This window comes from Muntiacus reevesi, chromosome 20 (assembly GCF_963930625.1).
Source record: "Muntiacus reevesi chromosome 20, mMunRee1.1, whole genome shotgun sequence".
Classification (NCBI taxonomy): domain Eukaryota; kingdom Metazoa; phylum Chordata; class Mammalia; order Artiodactyla; family Cervidae; genus Muntiacus; species Muntiacus reevesi.
This window is the reverse complement of record NC_089268.1, coordinates 28,182,747-28,207,782: the sequence shown is the minus strand read 5'-3', so window position 1 is coordinate 28,207,782 and position 25,036 is coordinate 28,182,747. Positions and strand designations below refer to the sequence as shown.

At 55.6% G+C, this 25,036-nt stretch overlaps 5 protein-coding genes and 1 long non-coding RNA gene across 7 annotated transcripts in view; 2 read left to right on the top strand and 4 right to left on the bottom strand.

Annotated features, from left to right (window-relative positions):
- Positions 1-55: 55 nt before the first annotated feature.
- On the bottom strand, positions 56-9,182 carry AGPAT1 (1-acylglycerol-3-phosphate O-acyltransferase 1). 2 transcript variants are annotated; one of them, XM_065912941.1, is made up of 7 exons: positions 9,016-9,182; positions 3,060-3,268; positions 2,698-2,831; positions 2,228-2,403; positions 1,984-2,079; positions 1,782-1,854; positions 56-1,299 (listed from the first exon to the last, which is right to left on the bottom strand). In XM_065912941.1, the coding sequence occupies exons 2-7, from the start codon at positions 3,257-3,259 to the stop codon at positions 1,115-1,117; spliced, it is 864 nt and encodes a 287-aa protein (XP_065769013.1). In that variant the 5' UTR covers positions 3,260-3,268; positions 9,016-9,182; the 3' UTR covers positions 56-1,114. The 2 variants fall into 2 exon arrangements, with proteins under 2 accessions (XP_065769013.1, XP_065769012.1); XM_065912940.1 differs by lacking the exon at positions 9,016-9,182 and adding an exon at positions 7,239-7,496.
- A 694-nt stretch (positions 9,183-9,876) lies between these two features.
- On the top strand, positions 9,877-12,284 carry RNF5 (ring finger protein 5). The gene is made up of 6 exons (XM_065912501.1): positions 9,877-10,128; positions 11,034-11,052; positions 11,147-11,259; positions 11,362-11,416; positions 11,494-11,611; positions 11,705-12,284. Exons 1-6 carry the CDS (start codon positions 9,989-9,991, stop codon positions 11,800-11,802), a joined length of 543 nt encoding a protein of 180 aa, XP_065768573.1. The 5' UTR covers positions 9,877-9,988; the 3' UTR covers positions 11,803-12,284.
- Positions 12,285-12,459: 175 nt separating this feature from the next.
- On the bottom strand, positions 12,460-16,985 carry AGER (advanced glycosylation end-product specific receptor). The gene is made up of 11 exons (XM_065913115.1): positions 15,767-16,985; positions 15,486-15,592; positions 15,161-15,353; positions 14,916-14,980; positions 14,235-14,322; positions 13,924-14,139; positions 13,684-13,814; positions 13,325-13,466; positions 13,049-13,075; positions 12,797-12,926; positions 12,460-12,673 (listed from the first exon to the last, which is right to left on the bottom strand). The coding sequence occupies exons 1-11, from the start codon at positions 15,816-15,818 to the stop codon at positions 12,574-12,576; spliced, it is 1,251 nt and encodes a 416-aa protein (XP_065769187.1). The 5' UTR covers positions 15,819-16,985; the 3' UTR covers positions 12,460-12,573.
- Positions 16,986-17,383: 398 nt separating this feature from the next.
- On the bottom strand, positions 17,384-21,507 carry PBX2 (PBX homeobox 2). Its single transcript, XM_065913114.1, has 9 exons — positions 21,272-21,507; positions 20,255-20,328; positions 19,769-20,016; positions 19,478-19,668; positions 19,154-19,289; positions 18,891-19,044; positions 18,400-18,488; positions 18,192-18,278; positions 17,384-18,054 (listed from the first exon to the last, which is right to left on the bottom strand). The coding sequence occupies exons 1-9, from the start codon at positions 21,490-21,492 to the stop codon at positions 17,962-17,964; spliced, it is 1,293 nt and encodes a 430-aa protein (XP_065769186.1). The 5' UTR covers positions 21,493-21,507; the 3' UTR covers positions 17,384-17,961.
- The window catches only part of LOC136151744 (uncharacterized), a 35,309-nt gene continuing 30,550 nt past the window's right edge, over positions 20,278-25,036 (top strand). Inside the window, exon 1 of the long non-coding RNA XR_010660082.1 lies at positions 20,278-20,410. This is a non-coding gene — a long non-coding RNA (uncharacterized lncRNA). The remainder of the gene's footprint in view (positions 20,411-25,036) is intronic.
- On the bottom strand, positions 22,323-24,440 carry GPSM3 (G protein signaling modulator 3). Its single transcript, XM_065912658.1, has 4 exons — positions 24,064-24,440; positions 23,747-23,855; positions 23,338-23,537; positions 22,323-23,097 (listed from the first exon to the last, which is right to left on the bottom strand). Exons 1-4 carry the CDS (start codon positions 24,103-24,105, stop codon positions 22,960-22,962), a joined length of 489 nt encoding a protein of 162 aa, XP_065768730.1. The 5' UTR covers positions 24,106-24,440; the 3' UTR covers positions 22,323-22,959.

Sequence of the window (25,036 nt, the reverse complement as noted above, 5' to 3'; positions counted from 1 at the left end):
TGGGTGAGAACTGCTTTCTTAACTCCTTAACAAAAACAGCCAGAACGTGCCCAGATCTCGCTCAATCTTTATTCTTGGTTTCTTGCTGTTATCCAGATAATTAATAAAAATCAACCACGCAAAACTGGGTCCCACCCTCTCCTTTTGCTCCCAGCCAACCTCCCCGGTTTTTGGGGCACAGGTCTGGGGTGGGAGGCAGGGAGTGGCTACTGCCATAGGGAGGAAATGAAAACTGGCTCAGAGAAGGGAAGCCTCAAAAGAAAAGAGAAATAAATTAAAAGCCCTCCCCATCCCCTCCAGCCAGGGTTCAGGTCCTTTTCCCAGCTCCTGGGGGGGAAGTGAGTGCAGCACCTGTTAGCTGCTGCTTCCCCTCGTGCCCGGCTAGGATGGCACAGGAGGGCTGCAGGGTGCTGGAGGGCCAGGACCACTGAACAACTGTACCCAGGGGATGGGTGGAAGTGGAAATGTGGCGTCCAAGAGTGTGCTCAAGCCCGGGCACCTGGGCAAGGGCAGGGATGAGACCTCCGGGTGAGAAGAGTCCAGCCTCCACTGACAGGAGGCTCCACGGAAAGAAGGGAGAAGGTGCTGAGGAATGTTCCCAGGGTGAGCCTGGGAGAAGTATTCCACGCATCAGCTTCCAGCCACAGCGTGAGGAATGTCCTCACCAACGGATGAGTCCACTGTGTCCGTGGACGTGGGAGTGAGGAATTGTTCCACAGAACGGATGAGTCCACTGGCCAACGTGAGGTGGAGTGGGAGAGAAGACCACAGAGGAAGAGGGTCCACTGGGGACAGAATGGAGTGTTCCTACCCTTGTGTAGGCTGAACCACTGAGGATGAGGGAGAGGCAACTGTCCCACAGACAAGATGGCACAGGAGGCAGGGGTCAGAGTGGAGACTGCACCGAGGCAATGGAGTCTGTGGGGAGGGGGCTGGGACGGGGGCAGGGAGCGGTGCTGTGACCACATTCACTTCAGAAGTTGAAGATTCCAAAGAGGAGAACAAGTGGGGAGAGGGGAAATGAGGAGTTTGGCCCGGCTTCAGGCCAGTGGGCTGGGAGGTGTGGAGAAGGTGGGGGTGGGCAGGGGGTGGGGAGGGAAGATGGGAAGGGAGCTCAGAGCCCGGCCTCGCCCACCCCTCCGGGCTTCTTCAGATAGTCACCACCACCCCTGCCATCAGTGGAGATTTCCCGGAAAACAGTGAGCATGGAGTGCCGGACTCTGTCAGCCAGAGCTGGGACGTCATCTGGTGTCAGCCCTTCTGTGGGCACTGGGGGCAGCACCCGGACCTGACATCGCCCTGGGAGGGGGGTGAGCACCATCAGGGCCGTCTGCTGGGACTCTGCCCACCGCTGGAGCCTGCTTTCTGAGCTCTCCTGCTGCTTACTCCCGTCCTCCACCTTTCAGTTCCCTTCCCTCTGCCGTGGGCAACTGCCAGGTGCTCTCTGAGGCCTTCCCCAACCCTAGTTCAGACACCGCAGTGCCCTGCCAGCCCTCACTGTCTAGTGTTTACCGCCTGATGCTCTAACTTTGCACACACAGGCTTATCTTCCCTGCTAGATAGTAATGGCCCTTACTGGAAGGACGGAGTCTTACCACCTAGCAGGGCACAGCGCTGCTTCATAAATACGTATCAGCTGATGTGGGGTCGCATTACACGATCGGGTGGACATCTCACCGTTCTGACACTGACTGAAGTTCCTGCCTCGTGGGGATGTCCCTCTAGCCTCTCTCATGGCCCTTCCTGCCACCCCCAACCCCAGATCTGCGCAGAGCCCTCACCCGAAGTGAAGCGGCGCTCCTTCTTGCAGTAGAAGTCTTGGTAGGAGGACATGACGATGGGCACGATGGGAACCTGAAGGTGGGGTGTGAGGGAGAAGCAGTCAGCCCAGAGCTCCCTTCTGAGGCCCCCATGACGAGCCTCTGCCAGGACAGGAAGGGATGTGGGGGACTGCGGGTCCGGAGAAGGGGAAGTAGGAATCACCTGGGCCTGCACTGCAAGGTGGAAGGCGCCACGTTTGAAGGGCAGCATGGAGCCGTTGTGGTTTCTTGTGCCCTCGGGAAAAACCCAGACCCGTACCTGGGGGAAAAATGGGGTCAAGGAAGACACACGTGGAGAGGTCAGAAAATGATTATGATGCTGTCGTGGGATTTCTGAGGCCTGTGGACCTTGCACATCAGTTTACAGCTGTTTACCCTCTAAGCCCCATTTCCCCAGGGTGACTCACGTCCTGTGTAAGCAGGGTCTGGGCAACCTCAGACATGACACTGATGGCATCCCCAGTGCGCTTCCGGTCAATGAAGATGACTCCCGCCAGCCAGCAGGCCAGCCCGGCAGAGCCGGCCCACAGCAGCTCCCGCTTGGCAATGGGCACACAGCGGCCTGGCAGCACCTCCATCATCCCTGGGGCAAGGGTGGGGCAGGGTGAGATCAGCATCACAGGAAGCGGGCCTACCTCAGCCACACCGCCAGGGACCAGAGATAAAGGAAGGGGTAGACGGGGGGACGGCAGGGGGAGCCCCAGAAAGAAAGGGTGACTGAAGGTGTATCACCCCGCTTCTGAGGGCAGCTCTAGCCCTGCGAATGAGGCCTGTGGAGGGAGCAAGGGGCCAACGTTCCCAGAGGAGGGCGGGTGGAGGACCCCTGGGGAGGTGATCCCAGGGAAGGTTCCCAGTGTGGCTAGGAGAGGCTGCTCACCAAGCAGGTCGAGGGAGCTCTGGTGGTTGGAGACGACGACGTAGGGCTGTGAAGGAGGGAAGTGGTGGGCCCCTCGTACCTCCACTCGGATCCCGTACAGGTATTTGATGTGGAGCAGCATCAGGCGCAAGATCCTGCGGGGGTCCCATACGGCAAGGGGTTCCAGCGGGAGCCGCTGACATACATCCACCAGCAGGGCTCAGCTCCCCGCTACCCTACCATCTTCCTGGGCACCTTGGCAGTCTTCCCTTCCTCGTCCCTGGGCTGGCTCAGTGGCTCCTGCACACTCAGAGCCCTCCCCACCCACTGCGTGCTTCTGACCCTGAGGTTCCCTCCATCACCCCAAGCCCCTGGGCCCTCACTTCATGTTCTCGACGTTGCGTCCTCGCACGGCACACACGGGGATGGCGAGCACAGCCAGGAAGAGGATCCAGCCGTTGTAGAAGGCCATCTTGAAGAAGTACTTGGCACTGGGGCTGCAGAACCACAGAGTGGGCAGCAGGAGGAGCAGCAGCAGGAGAAGCAGCAGCAGCAGAGTCCCCGCCCCTGGCCACAGCTCCATTCTGGTCACCTGCAGGGGGCGGGGCGAAGGGCAGTGGGCCTGGTTCCTGGAGGGGGGGGCGGGGCGGCAAGGTGGGGGGGGCGAGGGGGGGGGATGGGAGCTCAGGGCCGCCCTCCCACCCGTCCCTGAAGGCGCCAGATATATTCACACAAGAGACACACGACATGGACATCCACAGCTCACAGACACACGACAATACAGGGACATTAATCATAGCTAACACTTGCAGCTGCTAAGGCTCTTATAATGGTCTATCTCTCTGCTGTTCAATATGGTAGCCACCAGCCACATATGGCTACTGAGCACTTGAAATGTGCCCTGTTCTACACTGAGAGATGCTGAGAGGTATCAAATACATGTTAGATTTCGAAGATGTTGAATAAAAACACAATGCAAAATATCCCATTAGTAATCTTTTATATTGATTACATTCTGAAATTATAACCTTTTGGACATACTGGGTTCAGTATACCAAGATTAATTTCATCCTGCTTTTACCTTTTTTATGTAGCTAAGAGAGAATTAAAAATTACACACGTGGCTTATAGTTCTGTTGGACAGGGCTGGTCTATATACTACATTGCCATTGCTGCTAAGCTACTTCAGTTGTTTCTGACTCTTTGTGACCCTATGGACTATGGCCCGCCAGGCTCCTCTGTCCATGGGATTCTCCAAGCAAGAATACTGGAGTGGGTTGCCATGCCCTCCCCTCCAGGGGATCCTCCCAACACAAGGATCAAACCTAAGTCTCTTATGTCTCCTGAACTGGCAGGTGGGTTCAAGCCCATATACCATGTTAAGTCCTTAAATATGAAAACACACAATATACATTTGAAAGGAAACAGACCCAGAGAGGTTAAAAAACTTACTTGAGGTGATATGACCCCAACGGGTACTTCTTAGCTTAAACCTAAGCAGCTTGTGCTCCTAGCCACTTGGTTATGCTGTTGTCTGTATAAATATCTGTACACAAGTGTACACACAGCACACAGTAGATACCATGTACGTGACAAAACGCAGACATTCTCAAGGGCTGACTGGCAAGAATAAAGGCTGTCACTAATGCAAACCCAGACACACACAGTCATACAAAGACCAACCTGTTCATGCACACATGCAAATTTATAATCATGACAGATAAAGGCATGGCAAAATGCATACCCAGTAAAACCCCTCTCCACCCAGGCAGGCTCCCCGTTCCCAGATCAACCCATGGACATACTTATGTCCATTAACCCTGCCTCTACAGACAGGCAAACAAATCCCCTCCCCCCCCACCTTCCAGCAACACTTAGAGGCACAGTGGTCCGGCAGGCAGTGTGCAAGGCCTCACCAAGAGAGAGGAGGAAAGCGAAAGAGTAAAAGGGTCATCATACCACCTGCCTGGGAGAGGAAGGAGCTCAGGAGGAAGAAGCGCAAGCATGCAGAATCTGTTCTCTAGGCTCTTCCTCCTTCCTCCACCCCGACCCACTGTTGGGGGCAGGGTCACAATTCACAAAAACGGCGTTCAGGTAAATATCTATCACTCATATCAAGGCCAGAGGCACTCCCTTCCACGACAGAAGGACTGTGCTCCTAGGTAAGTCCACTGCCAAGGGTGAAGGTAACAGGTGATAGGGGAAACAGGACTGTGCCAGCTCTAGGGCAGCAGGCTCTCAGTGTGGCTTCATCCTACTTTTCCCCACAAGCTGGAACCAGTGTTTCTCCCCTGGACTATGTGCCACAGGCTCCTAACTCATCCCCTTCGATCCATCTTCCACACGGCAACCACAGAATGTTTCCACAACACCAATCTGAGGATATCTCTTGCCCAAAGGCCCTTCTGGACAGGCTGACTTCTGCTTACATCTTTGACCAGATCCCTACAAGAGTCTTTTTCGCTCCAGCACACCGATTAACTGCAGTTCCTCAGACACACCATGATCTTTCATGCTTCTAGGTCATGACAGGCTGTTCCCTTTGGCAGGGATGCTCCTCCACCTCTTCACTTGCCTCATCCAGTTTGGTGTTACTTTTTGGAGTTCTTCCCGAACTCCTTCAGGCTCATGTTTTCATTATACTTTATCTTGATCACTGGTCCTCAAAGTGTAGAAATACAAATCCTTGGCCCTCACCCCAGATCTTCTGAAACAGGACTTTTGGGCGTTGGGCCCATCAACCAGTGTTTTAACAAGCCATCTAGGTGAATCCGACGTGCACGTTAAGTCTGAGAACCACTAACCTCAACATTAAACAGCATGTAGCTGCTTGAGGTCAACTGTGTTTCCCTCCCTAGCCTGCAGGCAGCCTGATGGAAGGAACTGTCTTATTCCCAACGCCCAGGACAGAATGAAGCAGAGAAGATGCTCAATAAACATTTGCTGAACAGATTATAAGGATGTGTACATACCCACCTAGCTGTAATTAACGGGACAACACTTCTGAACATGAATCAGATAGCTACTCTCTTGAGGACTATTAACTAGGAAAATAAAAGGCACCAAGAAGGCAATGAACACACAGACCTAACAGTAACCTACTCTGGATGAACACACACAAGACAGGGTCACGGTGACGGCAGAAGAACAATTGAGACAAGATGGAACACACCGTCTCGCACAAGAGAAACATACAGAATGGGGATTAACATGCCACAGGGGAAACATGCCGGTGTCATCAAATGTGTGCCAACAGTGCAAAGAGCAGGGAACAGCTAATGTGCCTGGCAGGGCTAACCCTGTGCTATGCACTGAGCTTCATGGACAGACTGTGCACAGGCACCAGAGATAACGTGTATGAAGAGACACAGGCCAGGGGGGTCAGCAAGGGAAGGTATATGGGGGTGGCTCTTCAGCAGCATGGAGGCCCAGTTATCTTCTTCTCTGACATGTGATGTTCCTTTCCTCTGCAGAACAGGAAATGTCCGAGGATTCATAAGCACAATGGAGTGCCAAGGGAGCTAATGAGCATATGGCTCACAAACTATACTAGCCCCCAAATTATGAAATACATGTCTAACCAGGAGCACACGCGTGTGGATACGTCACATCAGCACATCATGCGAAGGGGCATGCGTGTGGGTGGTGTGAACCCAGACTAAGAAAACACAGGCAGTCAACAGGCCAATCTGATCACAACCGAGTGTGCGCTAGTCAGTTAAGCCATGAGATCCCACACACGAAGACACCTGCATATAGTGGGACTAAACACAGCACCTGTGGGCCTGAACAAAGTAAGGTATGATTTCTACATGCGAAAGTAAACGTGCAAATACATAACACGGGCAAGAAACACAAAACCACACAATACAGGCAACAGATGAGAACACGTAGACGTGAACATGTCAAGACTGCCTTATGAGACGTGGACATAAGATACGAGAATAGGCAATTCTGATGGAAAATAACACATCATTTCTCCACAGCCTGTGGATAGCACTGGGCACACTACCGGCATAGAAGCCATTGAACATGTCAAAGGCACACCCACTCAGCGTAGGAAACATGGCCCCCTACGAGGCATCTGGATGTCAGTAAGGGTCGAACACAGTACCGAAGGCCACTGAGAAACAAGAGGTCCTGTGCCTACACAGAAACAGAGGTGTCTGAGGGCATTCCTAGGAAGCCAATTCTGCTGGGGAAAGGAGGGCAGTAAACTGCCTTCTGACTGCCACAACCCCCTAAGAGTTATGTGGGGCCAAAGGGCACAAAAAGGAACTGGGAAGGTGATGGGAATTTCCTCTCCAAGATTCCCTGTCCACACCCCCATCTCAAATTCACAGGGTGTCCATCTCTCCTCCCTCTTGTGTCTCTTCCATCCTTCCTCCCTCTCAGGCCCCCTCTCCTTTCCCCAGCAACCCTCTCCCCATCGGCCCTTATCCTTTTCCCATCAACCCTCTCCCCAAGCCCGTCCTCCCAGACCCAATCTCTCCCCCATCCCCTCCTCCACGTCCCTTTTAGCACCCTCCTCCCTCCTCCTCCCATCCCTTTCCTGCCCCCACCTCAGTGGGGTGGGGGGCCTGGGGGGCTGGCCCCCTCCCCAGCCAGGCTGCCGCAGCGGTGGTGGCGGGTGGCTGTGTCTCTGCCTCAGTCGGGGTCTCGGTGCCAAGGGGGCGACAGGATTTGGGGGTGTCCTAGCCCCGGCCGAAGGAGGGGAGGTGAGAGTGGGAGGCTGGGCCCATAGCGGTAGGAATGGTGGGGGGTTGTCCCCTTAGCTCCCTCCCTCCCTCCCTTCCTGCTGTCTCTCTGAGGGCTGGGGCTGCTGCTGCTGCCGCTATCCCCCGCCACCCCTCCCCACGCCCGCTGATTTCCGGGGCTGGCCAGGAAGTAGGGGGCGGTGATGGGCGCCCAGTTTTGCCAATCGCCTCCCGGAGACCCTGTTATCTCCTCCCCACATCTTTCAATTTCTGGCTAGCTCCGCCCCACGAGGGCTCAGCGGGGCTCTGCTTAGGTCTCTCTGGCCTTCTCTGGCTCCAGCTGCATGTTTTTTCTTCCAACTTCCTTTCGGCACACTTGGGTTGTGTGTCCCTTGCTGCTGTATTCCTTCTCATTCTCCATCAGTTCTCCTCATTTTGTCAATTGGCTTCTTTTTTTTCTCCTCAACTCCCACACCTGCTGCTTATTCCCTCTGACTTCAACCCTTCTCCAGCTACCCCCTCCTGTTCCCTATTCAAGTTCAAGTATTTATCAAGCACCTACTATATGCCAAGCCCTGGATTCTTCACCTCTTTTCTTTTTCTCTCCAGGGCTCGATGGAGACGAGATGTCACCCCACCTCACCTTCCAACCCTCGTCTGATCTCTGCCCTTTGTCCCTGCCACTATCTCCTAGCAGTCCAGCTCCCTCCTCCACTGCCCGCCCCCCATCCTGGTCTTTGGGGAGAAGGAACACTCTCAGGCCCTTGTCCTTCTAGGCTGTACCTTAACCTCAGTACTTTTCCTACTTTCTTCCTTCGTATCAGTCTCCTTACTCACCCACGCTGAGACTACCCATCTCTGCAACATAGAAAAGATGTATGCTTTTCTTCCAATGGAAATTAGGCTTAATTTCTTGAAAAAGTGAGAAAGAATGCTGATTCCTCTGGGATGAGCATGCCTCCTTAATTTTGTAGTCATGTACCTAGCTCTCTCTCCATCATACTCCCATCATCCCCTTGTCAGGATCATCCCATCACTCTCCACTCCTATTGGTCTCCTCTTCTCCCTCAATGACCTTTTCCCTAAACCTCTACACGTCGTCGCCTGAACCTTAACCTCCTCTGCCATAGGCGACTCCTAATTTCTCATCTTTCCTCACTTGAGTCATGTGAGGGCTTTGATCAGGATGTTGTTGAAGAACCCTCAACTTGTGTCTGGCCTCCAGCCCCAAGTTACCTTTGCCCTAAAAGAGTTTCCATGCCCCTGAACAGGATGTAAAGAATACTGGTAATGGCAGGACTGCTACCCAGTTCCGCTCCTTGGGCTACAATGAGGGCCACTGACTGTAGAAGAGGCCCAAACTTGTGCGAAAGGCCCAAGCTCTGAAGCAGCCTGCCTAAGCCCCAGGGGTCCAGCCCAGGAGGAAGACTCCAGTTCTGCCGGGCACAGGAGAAAGAAGGAGCGGGCCGCCTAAAAGGGGGGGGGGGGGGGGGGGCTTGCCTCTTTTGCACCCACTCACAAAGGGAGGGGGCTAGGCCTTTTCTGCTTTTAAGATGTAAAACGGAGTCGAGGTCAACTCGTTCTACTATGTGCCACGTTAAAAAGGGGATGGGCCTCAGTTCAGTTCTGCTCTATAAATCACCTAAAGAGGGGCGGGCTGAGTCGTCCAGCCGAGGGAGATGGGTTAACACCAGCGCTGCAGATCGATGTTCGCACCATCCAAACGTCGGGCTAATCCTAGTCCTGCTCCCTTCTTCACTAAGAGGGAGGGGCGGACCCAAGTTCTGCTCTCTACGTCACCGAAGGAGCCCGGAGCCATTTTGAACCCTGCGACCCTAGTATTTGTCCTCTTTTGCGAGCTCTTCGCCGTCTTTCCCGATCTCGGCCAATCAGGGGCAAAAAAAGAGGTCCAATCAGTCGAGAGAGACCGCAGTCGGAGGACCCGGATGAAGCCGAGCCGAGGCCTTTGAACCCCAAACCCCGCCAATTGTAGAGCAGTCACCATGGCGACAGTATAGAGGTGAAGGGGTGGGACCAGAGAAGGCTCAATCCTCATAGGATTGGCCCACCTCGTCCCTCCGCCTGTTGCGCACGCGCAGTTTACCTAGCTACCATTTTCCGTCGAGTTCTAGCCAATCAGTTGCTTCGGAGCCAAACGCTCCAAAGTCCAATAGGAATCAGGACGTTCTCTGAAAGAGGAAGTAAAAGAAAGACTGGGGATTGTAGGGGGCGAGGTCTAGGCAGTCTTGAGCTAATTGCTTCTGGCCTTTGGTTATGACTGGCAGTTACTCAGACGAATAAAGCCCGCCCTAGCTGGTCGACAGGCCGTATGGAGTTGTTACCAATCCCGTGGCATTGCAGACTAACTGTGACTGTGTCGGCCAATAGTCATTGTGCAAGGGCGGAGCCGCGTAATCCTCTTTCCGCCCCCGCCTTTTGTACCAATCATTCCTTCCGATTCTGTATGATTGGCAGGCATTCAGGCCAATAGTGATTAGAAAACCTTGAAGCCTGCCCAAAGACCGTGGGCTGGAGGAGGTTTCTCTTTTCGCAGGGCGTTTGTATGTGTGTTTCGGGGGACTAAGGGGTACGCGGGGGGCGAAAGAGTACCGGCCATGGCAGCAGCGGAGGAGGAGGACGGGGGCCCCGAAGGGCCAAACCGCGAGCGGGGCGGGGCGGGCGCGACCTTCGAATGTAATATATGTTTGGAGACTGCTCGGGAAGCTGTGGTCAGTGTGTGTGGCCACCTGTACTGGTGAGAATCTGAGAGGGGCAGAAAGAAGTGGGGCTCACATCTATACTGGGGAGGTTGGGGTGGGGGTGCCACAGTCATACGGGTAATCAGAGGGCACATTTTCGTAGGTGAGGCCTGAGGGGGCTTCTTGCGTCTTTTTGGGTATGTGTGGGTTAGAGGGTCACGTCTGTATAGAGGAGACCCGTGGAAAGTCATAGGAACTAGGCGCCAACTAGTGTGTTAAGAAGAAATGGGGCGCAGGAGGTGGGCACCGCACATGTGTGCGGGTGAGACCCGAGCCACCTTACCTCTGGAAATTGAGGGGTCTTAGCTGTACAGTTGGGAACTGATTAGACTGCAAGTTTAGGGGAGATCTAGAGAACGTGGGATCACATTCAGATGAGCTGTATCAAGGGGTGGTATGAGAAACCTGGGGACAAGAGCACTGTGGAGGAGTAGCCTCCAAAGATTAAGGAATTGTGGAAGTAAGGTCTTTATTGAGCATAGGAGATAGGAAAAGGAGTAGTGGGAGAAGGTGCTGGTAAAGGGGGTTTGGTTGGGGAGTGATGGGGGCAAGGATGAGACAGGGGCTGAAAGGAGCCTGGAAAGGGGTGGTTGAAGAAAACTGGAAATTAAATTGAAAAGCAGAGAAGGAAGGGGTGAGAATTTGTATATGTATGGGGTGTGGGGGGCGGCGGTGGGGGGAGAGGAGAGAGGTGAGGGTTGAGCCTGATGAGAATGGATGTAGCTTTGGAAGGTTAGAGAAGCAGGATGGCCAGATTGTCTGGCATGGTAGGAGTTGTGGAAAATATGAAAAGAAACAGCAGGTAATACCTGGTAACAGCAAGGTGGGACTCTTGAGGTTGGGTAGGTATCGCTTTTGTGTTTGGTTTCAACTGGTTTGACCTTTCTTTTCCCCCTTGCAGTTGGCCCTGTCTTCATCAGGTGCGTACTCAGAGGAGATGAAGAGGGAGATGGGGAGGTCTGAGGAGCTGGAAGAACCCTTCTGTGTACTGGAAACCACATTTTTTCCCCCCAGTGGCTGGAGACACGGCCAGAGAGGCAAGAGTGCCCAGTGTGCAAAGCTGGGATCAGCAGAGAAAATGTTGTCCCCCTCTATGGGCGAGGGAGCCAGAAGCCCCAGGATCCCAGGTAACAGAAGGGAGGTGGTACTGAAGGAAAGTGGAAACTTCATTCCGGGGAGTGGGATGTAGAAGAGGAGGGAATATTGATAGTCCCTCTCCTCTTCCTCAGATTGAAAACCCCACCCCGCCCCCAGGGCCAGCGACCTGCTCCGGAGAGCAGAGGGGTGAGTCTTGTCTGATTTGTGTTCCTTCCTTGCCAAAGACTTGCCTAGTTCCCCACTGACCTTCTCCGCCTCCCTAGGGATTCCAGCCATTTGGCGATACTGGGGGCTTTCACTTCTCATTTGGTGTCGGTGCTTTTCCCTTTGGCTTTTTCACCACCGTCTTCAATACCCATGAACCGTTCCGTCGGGGTACAGGTAAGAGTCTGCCCTTAACTGCTACCAGCAAGTCCTCTGAATCCCCTGGCCTATGAATGGATGCTTCTTTCACAGCTCTCTTCTGTCCCACAGGTGTGGATCTGGGACAGGGTCACCCGGCCTCCAGCTGGCAGGACTCCCTCTTCCTATTTCTCGCCATCTTCTTCTTTTTCTGGCTGCTCAGTATTTGAGCCGTGTCTCCTTCCTGCCTACCACCAGCCAGAGGAGAATCAGTATTGGGGGTCCCTGCTGACCCTTCCTTACTCCTGGACACCCACCCCCCCCCCCCCCCCAAGCCCTTCATTTCTGTTGGCTAAGGCCAACCCTGGCCTCTTTCCACGAGGATGTGTGGAGGAGTAACATCTTTGCATAGGATGGGAGAACCTGTGCTCTGAACTGCTCCCTCAGTAGCATCCTAACTCCCGGCTCTGGGAGAGGAGGATGGACTAAAGACAGTGTCTGTCTCTCCTCTCTCCCAATCCTTTGCTTTCCCCCATATTTCTTGATTTGATGTTGAAAGGTGGGCAAGGCTCCCTCTGACTCTTCCCCCATGTTCCCCTTGATTTAATTTAATTTTTCTCTCCCCAGTGTCTAATGTGGGTCCTGACTTTCAAGTGCTTCCCTCCCCTCACTACCTCCTTTATGATAAATTCAATAAACATGGTGAAATGTATTTGCTCTGCCTACCTGTATCTGTCCCTCCTTCAAGACAGGAGCATCTTCTCCCCAACTTGAGCAGATGCTGGTGTGGTGCGGGGAAGCATGGGGGAGAGGGCATCACACAACACACAACAGCAAATGTGGCAGATGTTTACTCATCACTTTTTGTGGGAGGCTCTGGTTGTGGAAGAAAGTTTGGGGGAGGTGGGCTAAAGATTATACAGGGGAGAACTGGTCTGGGGCCAGAACAGAGTGTGGGAAAAGAAAAGGGGGCTGATGGATGGGGTGTGGTCGTGGGCTCCTCAAGGCCCTCCTGTGCTGCTCTCTGCTGCCTCGGGCTCCTCTGGCTGGTTCAGTTCCGCTCGCTCCTCCTCTTCCTCCTCCTGGTTCTCCGGGACCTTCCTGGGGAGGAGGATTGGGGAGAATCTGCACGCGGTTTCCAGCATGCCATCATTTCTTACCCCCACACCTGCCTGCTTCCTGCCTGGCAGTTCTCAGTCTGAGGTGTCTGGCTCCTCCACTCACCTCTCCTGTCCTCTGCGTTGCCGCCTTCGATGCCACATGATGACCCCGATGAGCAGGGCAACTGTCCCCAGGCCTCCCAGGATCCCCAGGGTCAGGGCTAGGGTTTCCAGCCCCGGCCCTTCCACAGAGCCTGTGTGGAGATGGGGACAACTGAGGGCACGGCCCCACCACTCACAGTTCCTTTCTGGCGGACCAGCCCCTCAGTCCTGTGAGGCCCATCTGCTTCTCTTTGCCTTTATCCAACCCCCTCACCTGCAGTCGTCCCCTCCTCGCCTGTTTCTGGAAAACAAGGTCAAAAGGGAAGGCTTCAGTTTGGAAAACAGTTATTTAGTGGGAACCCCAGTGTGTCCCTTAAAGGGCCAGGCTGTTCTCTTGGGTTGTGTCGGGCAGAGGAGGCCTGGGTGTGGCTGCATTGAGGGCGGAGTGGGGTGGCTCTTGGGGCAGTGCTAGTGTAGAGTGGGGAAATGGGGCCTGCACTGTCCCTCAGCCAGCCTCAGGGTTGGCCTGGGACTCAGAGGGAGGTCTCACCGATAATGCTGATGCTGACTGCACCGCTCTCCTGGGGCCCATGGCTGGGATGGGTGGCCACACAACTGTAGGTTCCCTGGTCCTCCGGCCCTACCTCTGGGAGGAGCAGCATGGGGCCAGGGGGAAGGGGCAGGGGCCTGCCCTGGTGGGGGAAGGAGGGACAGGAGACTATTAAACCCCCTGTCCACACATCCCATACTTCTGTCCTCGCCTCCACAGCCTCAGATACCCTTGTACCTCCTGGCCTGCCTCTCTCTCCATGATTGTGGAAGAGAAAGAGCTCCAGGCTCCCACCCCCTGCCTTCCGAATTGCCAATTATGTATCTTGCTACCTGCCAGCCCCCTCTCGGGTCACTCACATCCTTGATCCAGTGGATTTGAGGTGGGGGCTGGGCAGGGGCTTCACAGGTCAAGGTCACGGTCCCACCAAGAGCTACTGCTCCCCCTTCTGGCTCTACCACCAACTGGACTTCCTCCAGTGGCACAGTGTCTGGGGGTGGGAAGGTGATGGGGTTGAGAGTCCTACCTGTGTGTGGTCCCAGTGGCCACGAGCTGAACCCTCCCCTTCCTGAGGGTCATACATTCCGACATGTGCTCACCCACGCTGGGGCCCTCCCCACCTTGGCGCTCACTCCAGACCCTGAGCTGGATGGGGGCCGTGTGCAGGGCTCGGCGCCGGGGAAGGCCAGGGGTGAAGCTACAGGAGAAGGTGGGGTGGAGAGCTCCTCCCCGAGTTGGGGTCACCATCAGCTCCGAATGGAGTGTGAAAAGCCCTGTCTCTGGGTGTCTCTTGGTCTCTTCCTTCACGGATACTCCTGTGGTTGGGGGAAGACAAATTGAGACATTCCAGGGTGGGTATGGGAGAGGACTCAGAAAGAAGGCAGCTGGGAGGGGAGACTCTGGGACTCACCTTTGCCATCAGGAATCAGAGTTTTCCCATCCAAGTGCCAGCTAAGAGTCCCTGCAGGATAGCCCCCCTCGGACACACATGTCCCCACCTGGGGAAAAATCAACTTCATCATCTCTGGAAATAAGAATCCAGTGGCTCAGAGGGTAAAGAATCTGCCTGCAATGTGCAAAGAATCCGCTGGGTTCGATTCCTAGATCAGGAAGATCCCCTGGAAAAGGAACTGGCAAGCCACTCCAGTATTTTTGCCCAGAGTATCCCATGGATAGAGGAGCCTGGTGGGCTACAGTCCATGAGGTTGCAAAGAGTCAGACACAACTGAGTCACACACACACACACACACACACACACACACACACACACACACAGAGCTACACTATGGATACACTATGGAGCTACCCCATGTATATGGGCTACAGTCCATGAGGTTGCAAAGAGTCAGACACAACTGAGTCACACACACACACACACACACACACACACACACACACACACACACACAGAGCTACACTATGGATACACTATGGAGCTACCCCATGGATAGAGGAGCCTGGTGGGCTACAGTCCATGAGGTTGCAAAGAGTCAGACACAACTGAGTCACACACACACACACACACACACAGAGCTACACTCCCCTCCCATCCTCAGGACCCCTTTCCACATCTCCCCTTATCATCCTCTACCTTATTGGGGACACCAGCCATGAGTTCAGAGGCAGGATCAACAATTTCTGGCTTCCCAGGAATCTCTGAAGGAGGGAAAAGTCCTATCAGAGGCCACAGCTTTGAAGATTCTCACACCCTGGGTGTGGGAATGGGGGCAGCTGAAGTCAAGTTCTCCCAGGCCAGGGCCAAGGAGTCAAGGGCTGGGGTCGAAGGCTTTTCCTTAGATGAGAGGTGGGTGGTGAAGAGGTCCTGGGAACCCTTACGATAGACTCGGACTCGGTAGTTAGACTTGGTCTCCTTTCCGCTCCGGCTCGTTGCCCGGCACCGGAAAGTCCCCTCATCCTGGATCCCAACAGCCGGCAGGAGGAGGGAGCCGTTGGGGAGGACCCGAGCCACGCTGTCCCAGGGGTCTCCCTGGGGAGACAGGACCTTCCAAGCTTCTGTCCGGCCTGTGTTCTGGGGGCAGAGGAGAGGGGCCTCAACAGTGCAGGCCCTTTGGGAAAGGACTGATGAAGAAGGGAGGTGGGCGGGAGGGGACGCGAATCTCACTGGTGTACCCAGAAGTGGAGACACAGGAGCCCCACTTACCAGTTTCCATTCCAGCTGCTGGGGTGGTTTCTTGGGGGCTCCCTTGCAGTTCAGCACCAGTGGCTTCCCGATCCGGGCTGTGATGTTTTGGTCCCCTGTGACTGCCCCTGGGAGACAGCACCACGATGGAGGGCAGGGAGATGGGAGCTAGTAAGACTAGAACAGGGCGGATGAGGGAGACTGGAAAGCGGTAACCAGGTTCCTGGAAAGCTGGGGGTGAGATTTGGGGACGGGGCGGGGTGCCTTCTGCGGGGAGGGTTGGTGGTGGGGGAGTGGCTCACCCCACAGGCTGAGGACTAGCATCCAGGCTCTGACCGCTGCCCCTGCTGCCATCCTGCTTCCTTCCCAGGCTCCTGGCTCTGTCTGCCCCTTGCTGCTGGGGACACCACCCTAGGTGGGGCTTGTACCCTCTCCCCTGCCCCCATCTCCCCCGTCCTGTCCCGTCACAGGGAATGCTAGGAATTCAAATTCAAGAGTCCTTCAGGTACTAGGAGAAACAATTGTCACCCCACCCCAAGGCACTGCCAGCCTCTGGGCACAACCACATCCATGGGGGTGGGGAGTGCATCTCCTAGGGTCTCTCACCCCTCAGGACCCCAAACCTATTCCACCAGTCCACTGAAGGCTATTGGATGACTAAGCAAGGTTGCAAGGCAACAGGGTTCAGGCCTGGCTGTTTCCCAGGAGGCAGGGGTGAAACCTGGGGCCTGGGTGGTGAGGGAAAAACTGGAAGACCTGGGTGGGGTGGGGAGCAGGGAGCACCTATTTAGGGTTTTCTGAGAAAGAAAAAAAATTTTTTTCTGGGGTTTCTCATGTTTTTGAAAAGAATTCTCAACTAAACCCAGGAAAAAAAGAAATTTCTTTATTTAAAACTGTGGTTGTTTTTTTTTTTCTGTGATACTACAAGTTTACAAGTGAGGAGAGAACTGCCCCCAGCCCATGCCTCCCGCCCCCACCCATCACACTCCCAACCTACCCCCCGGAATCCTGCCTGGATCTTTTGAGGGGAGGGGTTCCCCACTGTGACAGTCTTATAAACGCCTGAGGATGTTTGAGGGGTTCAGATGGTAGGGTTCAGGGCCGAGGGTTGGGGATGGTGATTTTACCTTCCCTCATACCTGGCTGTTTGCAGCCTCCTTCCTCTCTCTCCCCACCCTCTTTATTTTGGACTGAGAAAAAAAGATACCTCATATCTGGGGAAACTGAGGGCAATACACACACAAACACCCCAACCCATATTTAACATATTTGGCAATAAACCCCTCCCCATTCTTCCTCCTCCAATCTGTAAATAGTAGTTTAATAAAAAAAGGATTTTAGATGTGTCGTTTGCTCAAAATTACTAAGTCCAGCCCTGCCCAAGGGATGTAGGAAGAGGGGGGATAGGCCGACAGAGCAAGCCCGACTACCTCCACGCTAAATGCAGCAGAAAGCTGCCCACATGAGCAAAGGACACCTAAGTGACTTTATAAGCAAAGGAGAACACCTAAGTGATTGTGTGTGTGTATGTGGGGGGAGTAGGCTTGATGTTCTGCTAAATGTTACTTCCTGATGGACAGGACTGGAGCCAGGCAGGCCTATTTGTTCCCCTTTCTCTTATCATGACCCCTTTGGCTATTACCCCTAATATGGGAAAGGAAGAAACTTAAAAAAAAAAAAAAATCAACATTATTTATAAAAACATCTACTTCCCCAAACTAAATTAAAAATTAAGAACCACCACCACCACCACCACCAACAAAACCCCCCAAAATAAGAATTAAAAAATCTACAGATGGAACCCAGGGTTAATTTTTTCTTTCCTTAAAAAAAAAAAAAAAAAATCAACCCCAAAGCCCAGTCAACAATTCCCTAAAGTAGCAGAAACTCCCTCCGAGGTAGATATCTGAGTCAGACACTCTCGTCCACCGAGCAATTCTATTGGTTTAAGATGAGCTGCGTATGAGGTAATAAAAGCCGTCTGGAGGGGCAGGAGGTGGGGGGGCACAGGGGGCGTGGCCCATGTCCTCTGTCCAGAAGTCATGTCCCCATTTTTGGCATCTCTGGTTGGGTAGGGCTGGCGTCTCCACAGATCCCAGAGCAGATAAGTGGGGTGGGGGAGGGAGAGTGGGGGAGCCCACAGAGAGACAGAGAGAGAGAAACAGAATAGTTGTCGGTGTGTTTATGAGACAGAAAGGAGAGGAAAGATCTGAAAAACAGGGTGTGTGTGTTTCTGTGAGAGAGAAAAGGGGAGAAAAAAAAAAGAAAGAAAAAAGGGGTAGACAGACCCCACTCTCCCCTGAGGGGACCCCCATCTTCCCTGCCATGTCGTCGGCACCCCCAGCACTGACAGAATCTGGCCGGGGAGGGGACGGCCCCATCTGCCCTTCTCTTGTCTTGTGCTTCTCCCATGTCTGGGTTTCGTCCTCCGGATGCCTGTATCCTCTTCAAGAGTTGCCTTGTGAGCCCCCACCCCTGTTGGCCCTGAGGGGCAAGATCAGTTGGAAGTGTCCGAATGAACGCTCCCTGGTCCCTCTGTCGGGGACGTCACTGAGGACGGGGTGACAGCCTCCTGCCAGCCGCCATTTGCCTGGGGAAAAAAAGAGACAGACAGCTGGGGTAGCGCTTTGAGAAACCCAGCACAGGGGCCAGTGCTGCCAGGGAAAACGCCCCCCTCACCCCCATCCCAGTGAGAGGTGAGGAGAGGGGCTTCAGGTGCTTACTCACCCTCATTTCCCGAGGGCTGTACATCTGGCCTCCCCCGAGGTTATCCCCGTAGCCCCCTGGCCCCATTGAGTGTCGGAGTGATTCCACCTGCAGGCAACAGAGGAGGAGAAGACACAGTGAGAAACCTCGAAAGAAAAGACTTTCAGATCCAAAAGTAGGGAAACTGAGTTTGAAAAAGCCCTACTCAAGGCGCAATGGACCACCTGACCTGGGAGGCAGAGTAGGAATCTCCGTTGAGCCCGGGCATCCCCAGAAACATGTCACCGGATCCTGAGAGATTGAAAGAGCCGCCAGAGCCTTGGGGGAGCAGAGGGGGAAGTAGGGAAGAGTGTAACAGAGCCTGTGATGGCAGATGGGAGACTCCCTGCAGCTCTCAGTTTTCAAAGAGTGCCCTGGACTAGCTTGGTGGAGGTGTGCCACCATACCCAAATTATCCACAAAACAATATGGAAACACTCAGAAGGAACAGGCTGTTTCTGAGCCTCCCCTGGCCATTTGCTGGAAGAAAGGCAGAAGTAACTTTACTGGAGTGGCCTTGCCGCCCCCCCCCCCCCCCCCGACATCCCCACCCATCTGACCAGCTTGGTCCCTCTCACCCCAGAAGGCCCCCTCTTTCTGCTCTGATCCTGCCTAAACAAGAAGTGGGAACAAAAGCAGGGAGCATGCAGAAGAGCCAGCCAGGGTGGCAGCGGGATCCACCTGCGGAGGAAGGGGGTGTCGGGGAGCTGGTGCGGCTGTGGCCTCCCTGGGTGACCGACACGGCGGTCTTGACGGCATAGATGTTTGCCTCCTCTTGGAACTTTCCAATGTTTTTCTTATAGCGAATCCGCTTGTTGCCAAACCAGTTGGAGACCTGCGGGGTGGTGGGCAGAAAGCAGGGTCAGGTGGGAAACCTGTCCCTCTGTGAACACCTTAGTTAGAGCTTTGTGTCCCCCAAACGCCTCCCCGAGCCTCCCCGGTACCTGAGAGACAGTGATTCCGCACTTCTTGGCGAGCTCCTCCTTAGCCTCCTCACTAGGGTATGGGTTACTCAGGTGGGAGTAGAAATACTCATTCAGAACCTCTGTGGCCTGTTTGCTGAAGTTACGGCGTTTCCGTCTATAGAGGAGAGAGGGGATGGTGAGGAGGGTGTTGGTGTCCTGGCCGGTCCATCCTGTTGATTCACTTCAGAGGGTACCAGTGTCACGGAGCAGAGTGTTGTGCTATGCAACACGGGGGCCCCGAGGCTCGGAGAAGAATGGGAAGGAGCTGGGTGCTGGGGGCCGGTTGGGGGCCCTGGGCCCCACCTGGCGTCCAGGAAGCGGGAACGTAGGATCATGACGGCCTCGCAGGTGCTCTGCTTGAGTTGCATCTGGATGGCGCTGAACTTCCGGTGGATGATGCTCACCATGCGCTCCATCTCCTTGGGTGCCACGGGCCGTGTGCGGCTCTGCTCCCTCAGCAGGTTCATGACGTGGGTTGTGAACTCGTTACACGCCTGCAGCAGGGGCCCGAGGCTTGGTGAGCAGGAGCCCTTTGGCCCTGGGCATCCCCCTTAAGAGCCTCTCCCTCCACCCACTCCGGCTTCTTCTCCTCACCTGCTCATATTTCTCCAGCTCCGAGTGGTAAATGTGGCGGATCTGGGCAAGTTTGCTGCGATAGTCCGAGTGTTCGATGGAGTTGTCAGGGGACACTCCACCCCCGGAGGCTGCAGCGGCGGCAGCTGCAGCCGCTGAGCCACCCCCTTTCTCAGGCCCAGCCACACCCTCTGCCAGAAGCATGTTGTCCAAGCGCATCAGCTGTGGATCCACAGGCTCCTCCTCTTGGGAGCTTCGAATGCTGAGGCCTAGCATGCAGGCGAGTGGACTTAGGGACCCAGGGACCCCACACCCCAGCTCTCAGCCCTCCTGGGGCCACCTGGAGACCCAAGTCTCCACGCGTGGGTTCCCACCCAAGCCCCCCTTAGCAATCTTCCTAACCCACACTTTCCTCAGGGCCCCAAGTTGTCAAAACTCAGCCTAAGCTCTCCAGGGAACAGGGTTCTGTCCCCAGAGTTGAGGAATTGGAGGAGGGAACTCACATACCAGTTTTCTCCTTGATTTCACACAGGACGCTAAAGAGAGCAGGCTTCATGCGGTGGCAGTTTAGGGCGTGTTTCCTTGGGGAACGGGAGAGAAAAGTTGAGAGGCTATGGAATTGCCAAGGGGGAAAAACAACCACAGGACGACACACCCAGGAGGGTAAGAGAGGGGAGCGTGGGAATAGGGAGGTGGTGGGTAAATCTGTGGCAAGAAAAAGCAAGGCTGGGGCCCGAATGAAGTCTGGGGGGTTCCTAGGAAGAGTTCAGCTTCCATGTGGAGATAAGGGGAAGCTACCTGGCTTTGGCTGGAAGGAGGGAAGGTGCTGCGAGTTGGGAAGGCACCATGGCCAGGTGGGGACTGTGGGAGACGGTCTAGAAAGGTAAAGAGGATATGGGAATGACTGCAGAAATAAGAGTGACTAGGTAGATTTCAGAGGAAGACAGGCGGAGGCCGAGGAGAAGGAGGAGGAGATCAGAGCTTCAGGTGCCCGAGGGGGTGAGGGGTGCTGAGCTGAAGTGGGGAGTTCAGTATAGAGATGTGTGAAGGGTCCTGGGACTGAGCAGGGCTCATAGTGTCAACTGAGCAGGGGCAAAGGGTGCCTGAGGACCTGGGAGGCTGGGCCCTGGGTGGAGAGAAATGGTCGGAGCCCTGGGGAGGGGTCTGGAGAGCCCTAGGAAGAGGGTGGGCTGGAGAGTTAGGGGAGCAGACAGCACAGCAGGTTTTTAGTTTGGGAGTCAGAAGGGGTCTCTGGAGATGGAAGGATGTTCCAGGGGAGTGTGGGGTGGTTAGGGAGAGGTGGGGGGGGTGAGACCACTTAGGGTTCCCCTTTTCGGAGGTTTCAGGGACTGGGGGTGAAGGGAGGTTTGAGAGGGATCACTTATCTTGGGGCTCCCAGGAGTAAGGAGAAGAGAGCTGTAGTATCCTGGGGAGGGTCCTGAGTTGGGGGCTCCCAGAAGGTTCAGAGCTTGTGAACGGGGCTTCTGCTGGGTCTGTGTGGGGTCCCGGGTTGGGGGCACTCACTTGGCCTGGGCCTCGTCCAGGCTCTGGTCGGTGATGGTCATTATCTGCTGCAGAATGTCCCCGATGTCTTGCTTCCCTCGGCCTCCCGGGACCCCCCCGCTACCCCCACCGGGGTCTCCGCCACCGGGAGGTTCGCCAGGGCCCCCAGGTTCCCCACCCACCAATCCAAGGCCCCCCCGGCCCCCGCCTGGAGGGGGCGGCCCCAGCAGCCGCTCGTCCATAGTTGGGGGGGGGCCCTGAGGCCCCCTCCCTGCTCCGCCCCTCCCCCCGCCTGGTTACTTCCCCCCCAAACTCGCTGGGGCCGCTGCTCCCTCCGCCCCAACCCCCGCCCGTCTCCCCGGCTCCCGGCTCTCCCGGGGGTTCACCCCGGCCCTGAAGGGAGACCTGGGGTACCGTCTGGGCCCCCCACAGGAGACCCCGGCCCCCGGCGGCGGAGAAAATGGAGCCGGAGAGAGAGAGGAGGCCCAAGCGGGGGTGTGTGTGAGAGAGAGAGGGAGGAGGGAGGAGGGAGGAGGGGGGAGCGAGGGAGGGAGGCTGGGGGAGGGGAGCCGGGGAGGAAGAGGAGGGGAGAAGGGAGGAGAAACAGGGAGGAGCTGGGGGCGGAGAGAGACGCACAGAAACAGAGGAACTGAGACCGAGTGGAGGAGGGGACGAGGGAGGAGACTAGCCCGTGGGGAAAATGAGGGAAGGGCCCAGGGGCTGGACTTCTGTGGCCTTGAAGCGGGGGCGTGTTGGAGGCTGGGGGTCCTTCCACCCGGGTTCCGAATCCGGGATCAAGCTGATGAGGACCCTGGCCGCTGGAATGCCTGGGTTCACAGACAGCTTAGTTCATATTTCTTATCTTAATGACTCCCCTCCCTGTTCTACTTAATTAAAACCAGGAGAGGGGGGCTGGGGGGGATAATTAGGGAGGTCTCCAGCCGCTGCTTAATGAGCCAGTAATTAACCAGCCAGGGAGGGGAGCTGGCCTCTGGCCAGACTGGGGAGAGCGGGCAGCCTCAGGCCTCACCTTCCTACCCTCCACCCGGCAACCCCAGACACCAGTCTTCAGTCCAGAGGGGAATCACATTTATTCATATAACCAAACATCAGACAGTTCAGAACAGCAGTGGGGAGGGAGGGTGGGCAGGGCTAAATGTCCTTTCACAGCCTGTAGGCCCCTCAGTCCTGGGGCTAGGGGGTGCCGGTGATGGAGATGCGAGAATGGTCTTTATGTCTTTGCTGTGCCCTCTCTTCCTTTCTCCTTATTGGGAAGGAGGGTGGAATTCTCAGGTCAAAACCTTGGGAGATTTGCTGTTCTCTGGGGAGATGGAGGACAGAGCCCCGAGATCCCACCTGGTAGCTTGACTACTGGGGGTGTCCCCACAGCTCAGGATGGAGACTCTCAGGCACTCCCTGAGATCAGAAGAGAGGGTGAGGTGTCCCACTGAGGCTGGGATCCTCTCATAGCCTCATAACACACTTGGTTATAGAGGGAGTTATTATCCATCCTACCTTGGCTATTCCCAGGCTTTCAGACTTTCACCCGCTCCACTTCCCAGGAAAGGTGGATGAGGGTGATGAATATTGAGATTTCTGCTGGGTCTTCCAGTCTCTGGTGCCCCTTCCTGGCAGGGGTGAGGGCATGCAGTGGGGCTGCCCAGCTTTTGAGCCCCAGGAATGCAGAGGGGCTGGTGGGGGCTCAAGTCTCAGCAGGTGTGTGCGGGGGGCCGGGACCTTTGCTCCTCCATTCGACCCCCACCCTGAACTCTCAGCAGCAACTCCAGGAGCTCCTGCCCCCCTGGGGGTAGGGGAGGCTCTGACCGCTGGGCTTCCATCCGCTGGCACTGGAGGAGTGGAGTAAGAGGAAGTTGATGGTGAGGTTTTAAGAGGAGCAGGCCTTGAAAGGAGCCAGGGCTGGTGTGAGGGGCATAGAGGACACCAGTGATGTGGGGATAGGGTGAGTAGGACCTGGTGAGGGGGCAGATGCCTGGGGAGAAGGAGGGGTAGGACCCAAGAGAGAAAAGGGGCCAGAACCAAGAAGCCTGGGTCTTTCCTTCTGGGGGGAGGGGGGTGGGTTGTCTCACCTGGTGACTGAGGATAGTGCTGTAGAGCTGTTCTCTGTCCTCAAGAGGCCGGGGCAGGGTTCGACCCAGGCTTGGGGGGTTCTTGGGAGGATGGAAGGTGGCTCTCTGCTCCTCTAGGCGGCGGGACTGGGCCTCCGCCACCAGGTCCAGAAGGAGCTCGGTCTGCAGGGAGAGCAGGGAGGCCGAGCGGGGCCCCAGGGCTGGGGAGACGAAGCGAGGGCTCAGACCCAGAAAGGTTGGCAGAAGGAGTGGTGGGTGTGTGTGTGTTGGGGGTGTCAGGGCTACCAGGGTGTCATGGGGAGTTGGAGGAGGTGGGGAGAAAGCCCCTAATGGAATGGGCCTTGGTAATAGGATCAGGAAATAAGTGGGTACCAGGTCAGGGAGCTCCCCAGAGAGGGGTTGGGGGTACCTGTATGGCGAGTCCCTGGAGGAGGAGGGGACGGAGGGGCAGACCTCCAAGGTCGAGTGCTGGAGCTCGCGGGGGGCCAGCCATGCTCATCCTGATGGGGGCCCTGATGCTGAGAGACATCCGTTCCAGTCAAGTGGGGGTGGGGTGGGCAGAGGGCTAGGCCAGCAGCCCATTTCCTCTCTGTGTCTCTGTTCCTGCCTCAGTGTGCCCAAACCCGTCTAAGTCCCCTGAGTTCGTTACTCAGTCTCTGCCCCAGGTCCTCTCACCTCTCTCTCTCTCCCCCAGTGTCAGCCTCCCCAACCCAGTGCCAAGCTCACCTGCTCACCATCCTCTTCTTCCTGGGGTCTCTCAGCCTCCATACCCTGGAGGGGAGAAACCAATGGGGGAGGGGGTAGCTGGGATTTGGGAGGAGGGCCGGAACCCTGAGTTCCTGAGGGGAGTAGGGGCGGAAAGGGGTGGGGGCGAGCCGGGGGCTGGATGCCTGGGTACTGAGCAGGAAGCTGGGTTCCTGGTCAGCCCCCCCACGGGCCCCGCCCATCCCTGTCAACTTCCTCCAGTTCTCTTTTCCCACCCAAACTGCTGGCTTGACCTCTCTCGCCCCAGGGGAGCAGAGAGACTGGGAAAAGCTCCTCCAGCTGCAGTAGTGGTGGGGGTTCAGAATGGGAAAGGATTTTTGGCTTTTTCATCTCCAGAGCCTCAGTAGCCCCCTAAACCCCAGCTGTGTTCCCTCCACCCCCCTCCTCCCCTTCAGTTCTGTCAACACAGGAACTAGCTACAAAGGAAGTGGTTTCACTCTTCAGAATCCCCCCCCAACCCCCCCCCCCCCCCCAGCCCCAGGTGCCTTCTCTAAGAAGGACCCACCACCTGCTTCCCAGCTTCTCTGACTTACTGGGATGGGGAGGGGCATGTTTCCAGTAGGAAGACAGATTCAAGGATGTCAGGCCCTCAAACATACATATATCCCTAGCACTGTGTTTAACAAATATGGGTTGAGTAGTTACCATTGCCCCATAGGTGCTTACAGTCTATTCAGGGCACAAAATATGCACGAAATGTAAGACACAAAGGGAAAGCTTTCCTCTCATCATGAAATGGAAAAGGGAGAGGACCGCAACCTGACTTGAGCTTTGATCAATGCTGCTCAGACTGGCTGGCACCAAAGTGGGAAACAGGACAGACAGAGACATTTGGAACCTCTTAATGGCAACCTGTCACGTTAGCTGAGTGACTTAGAGCATGAAATACAACGATGAGATCAGGTTCTGCCGCTTAATGCCTTGCAATCTTGGG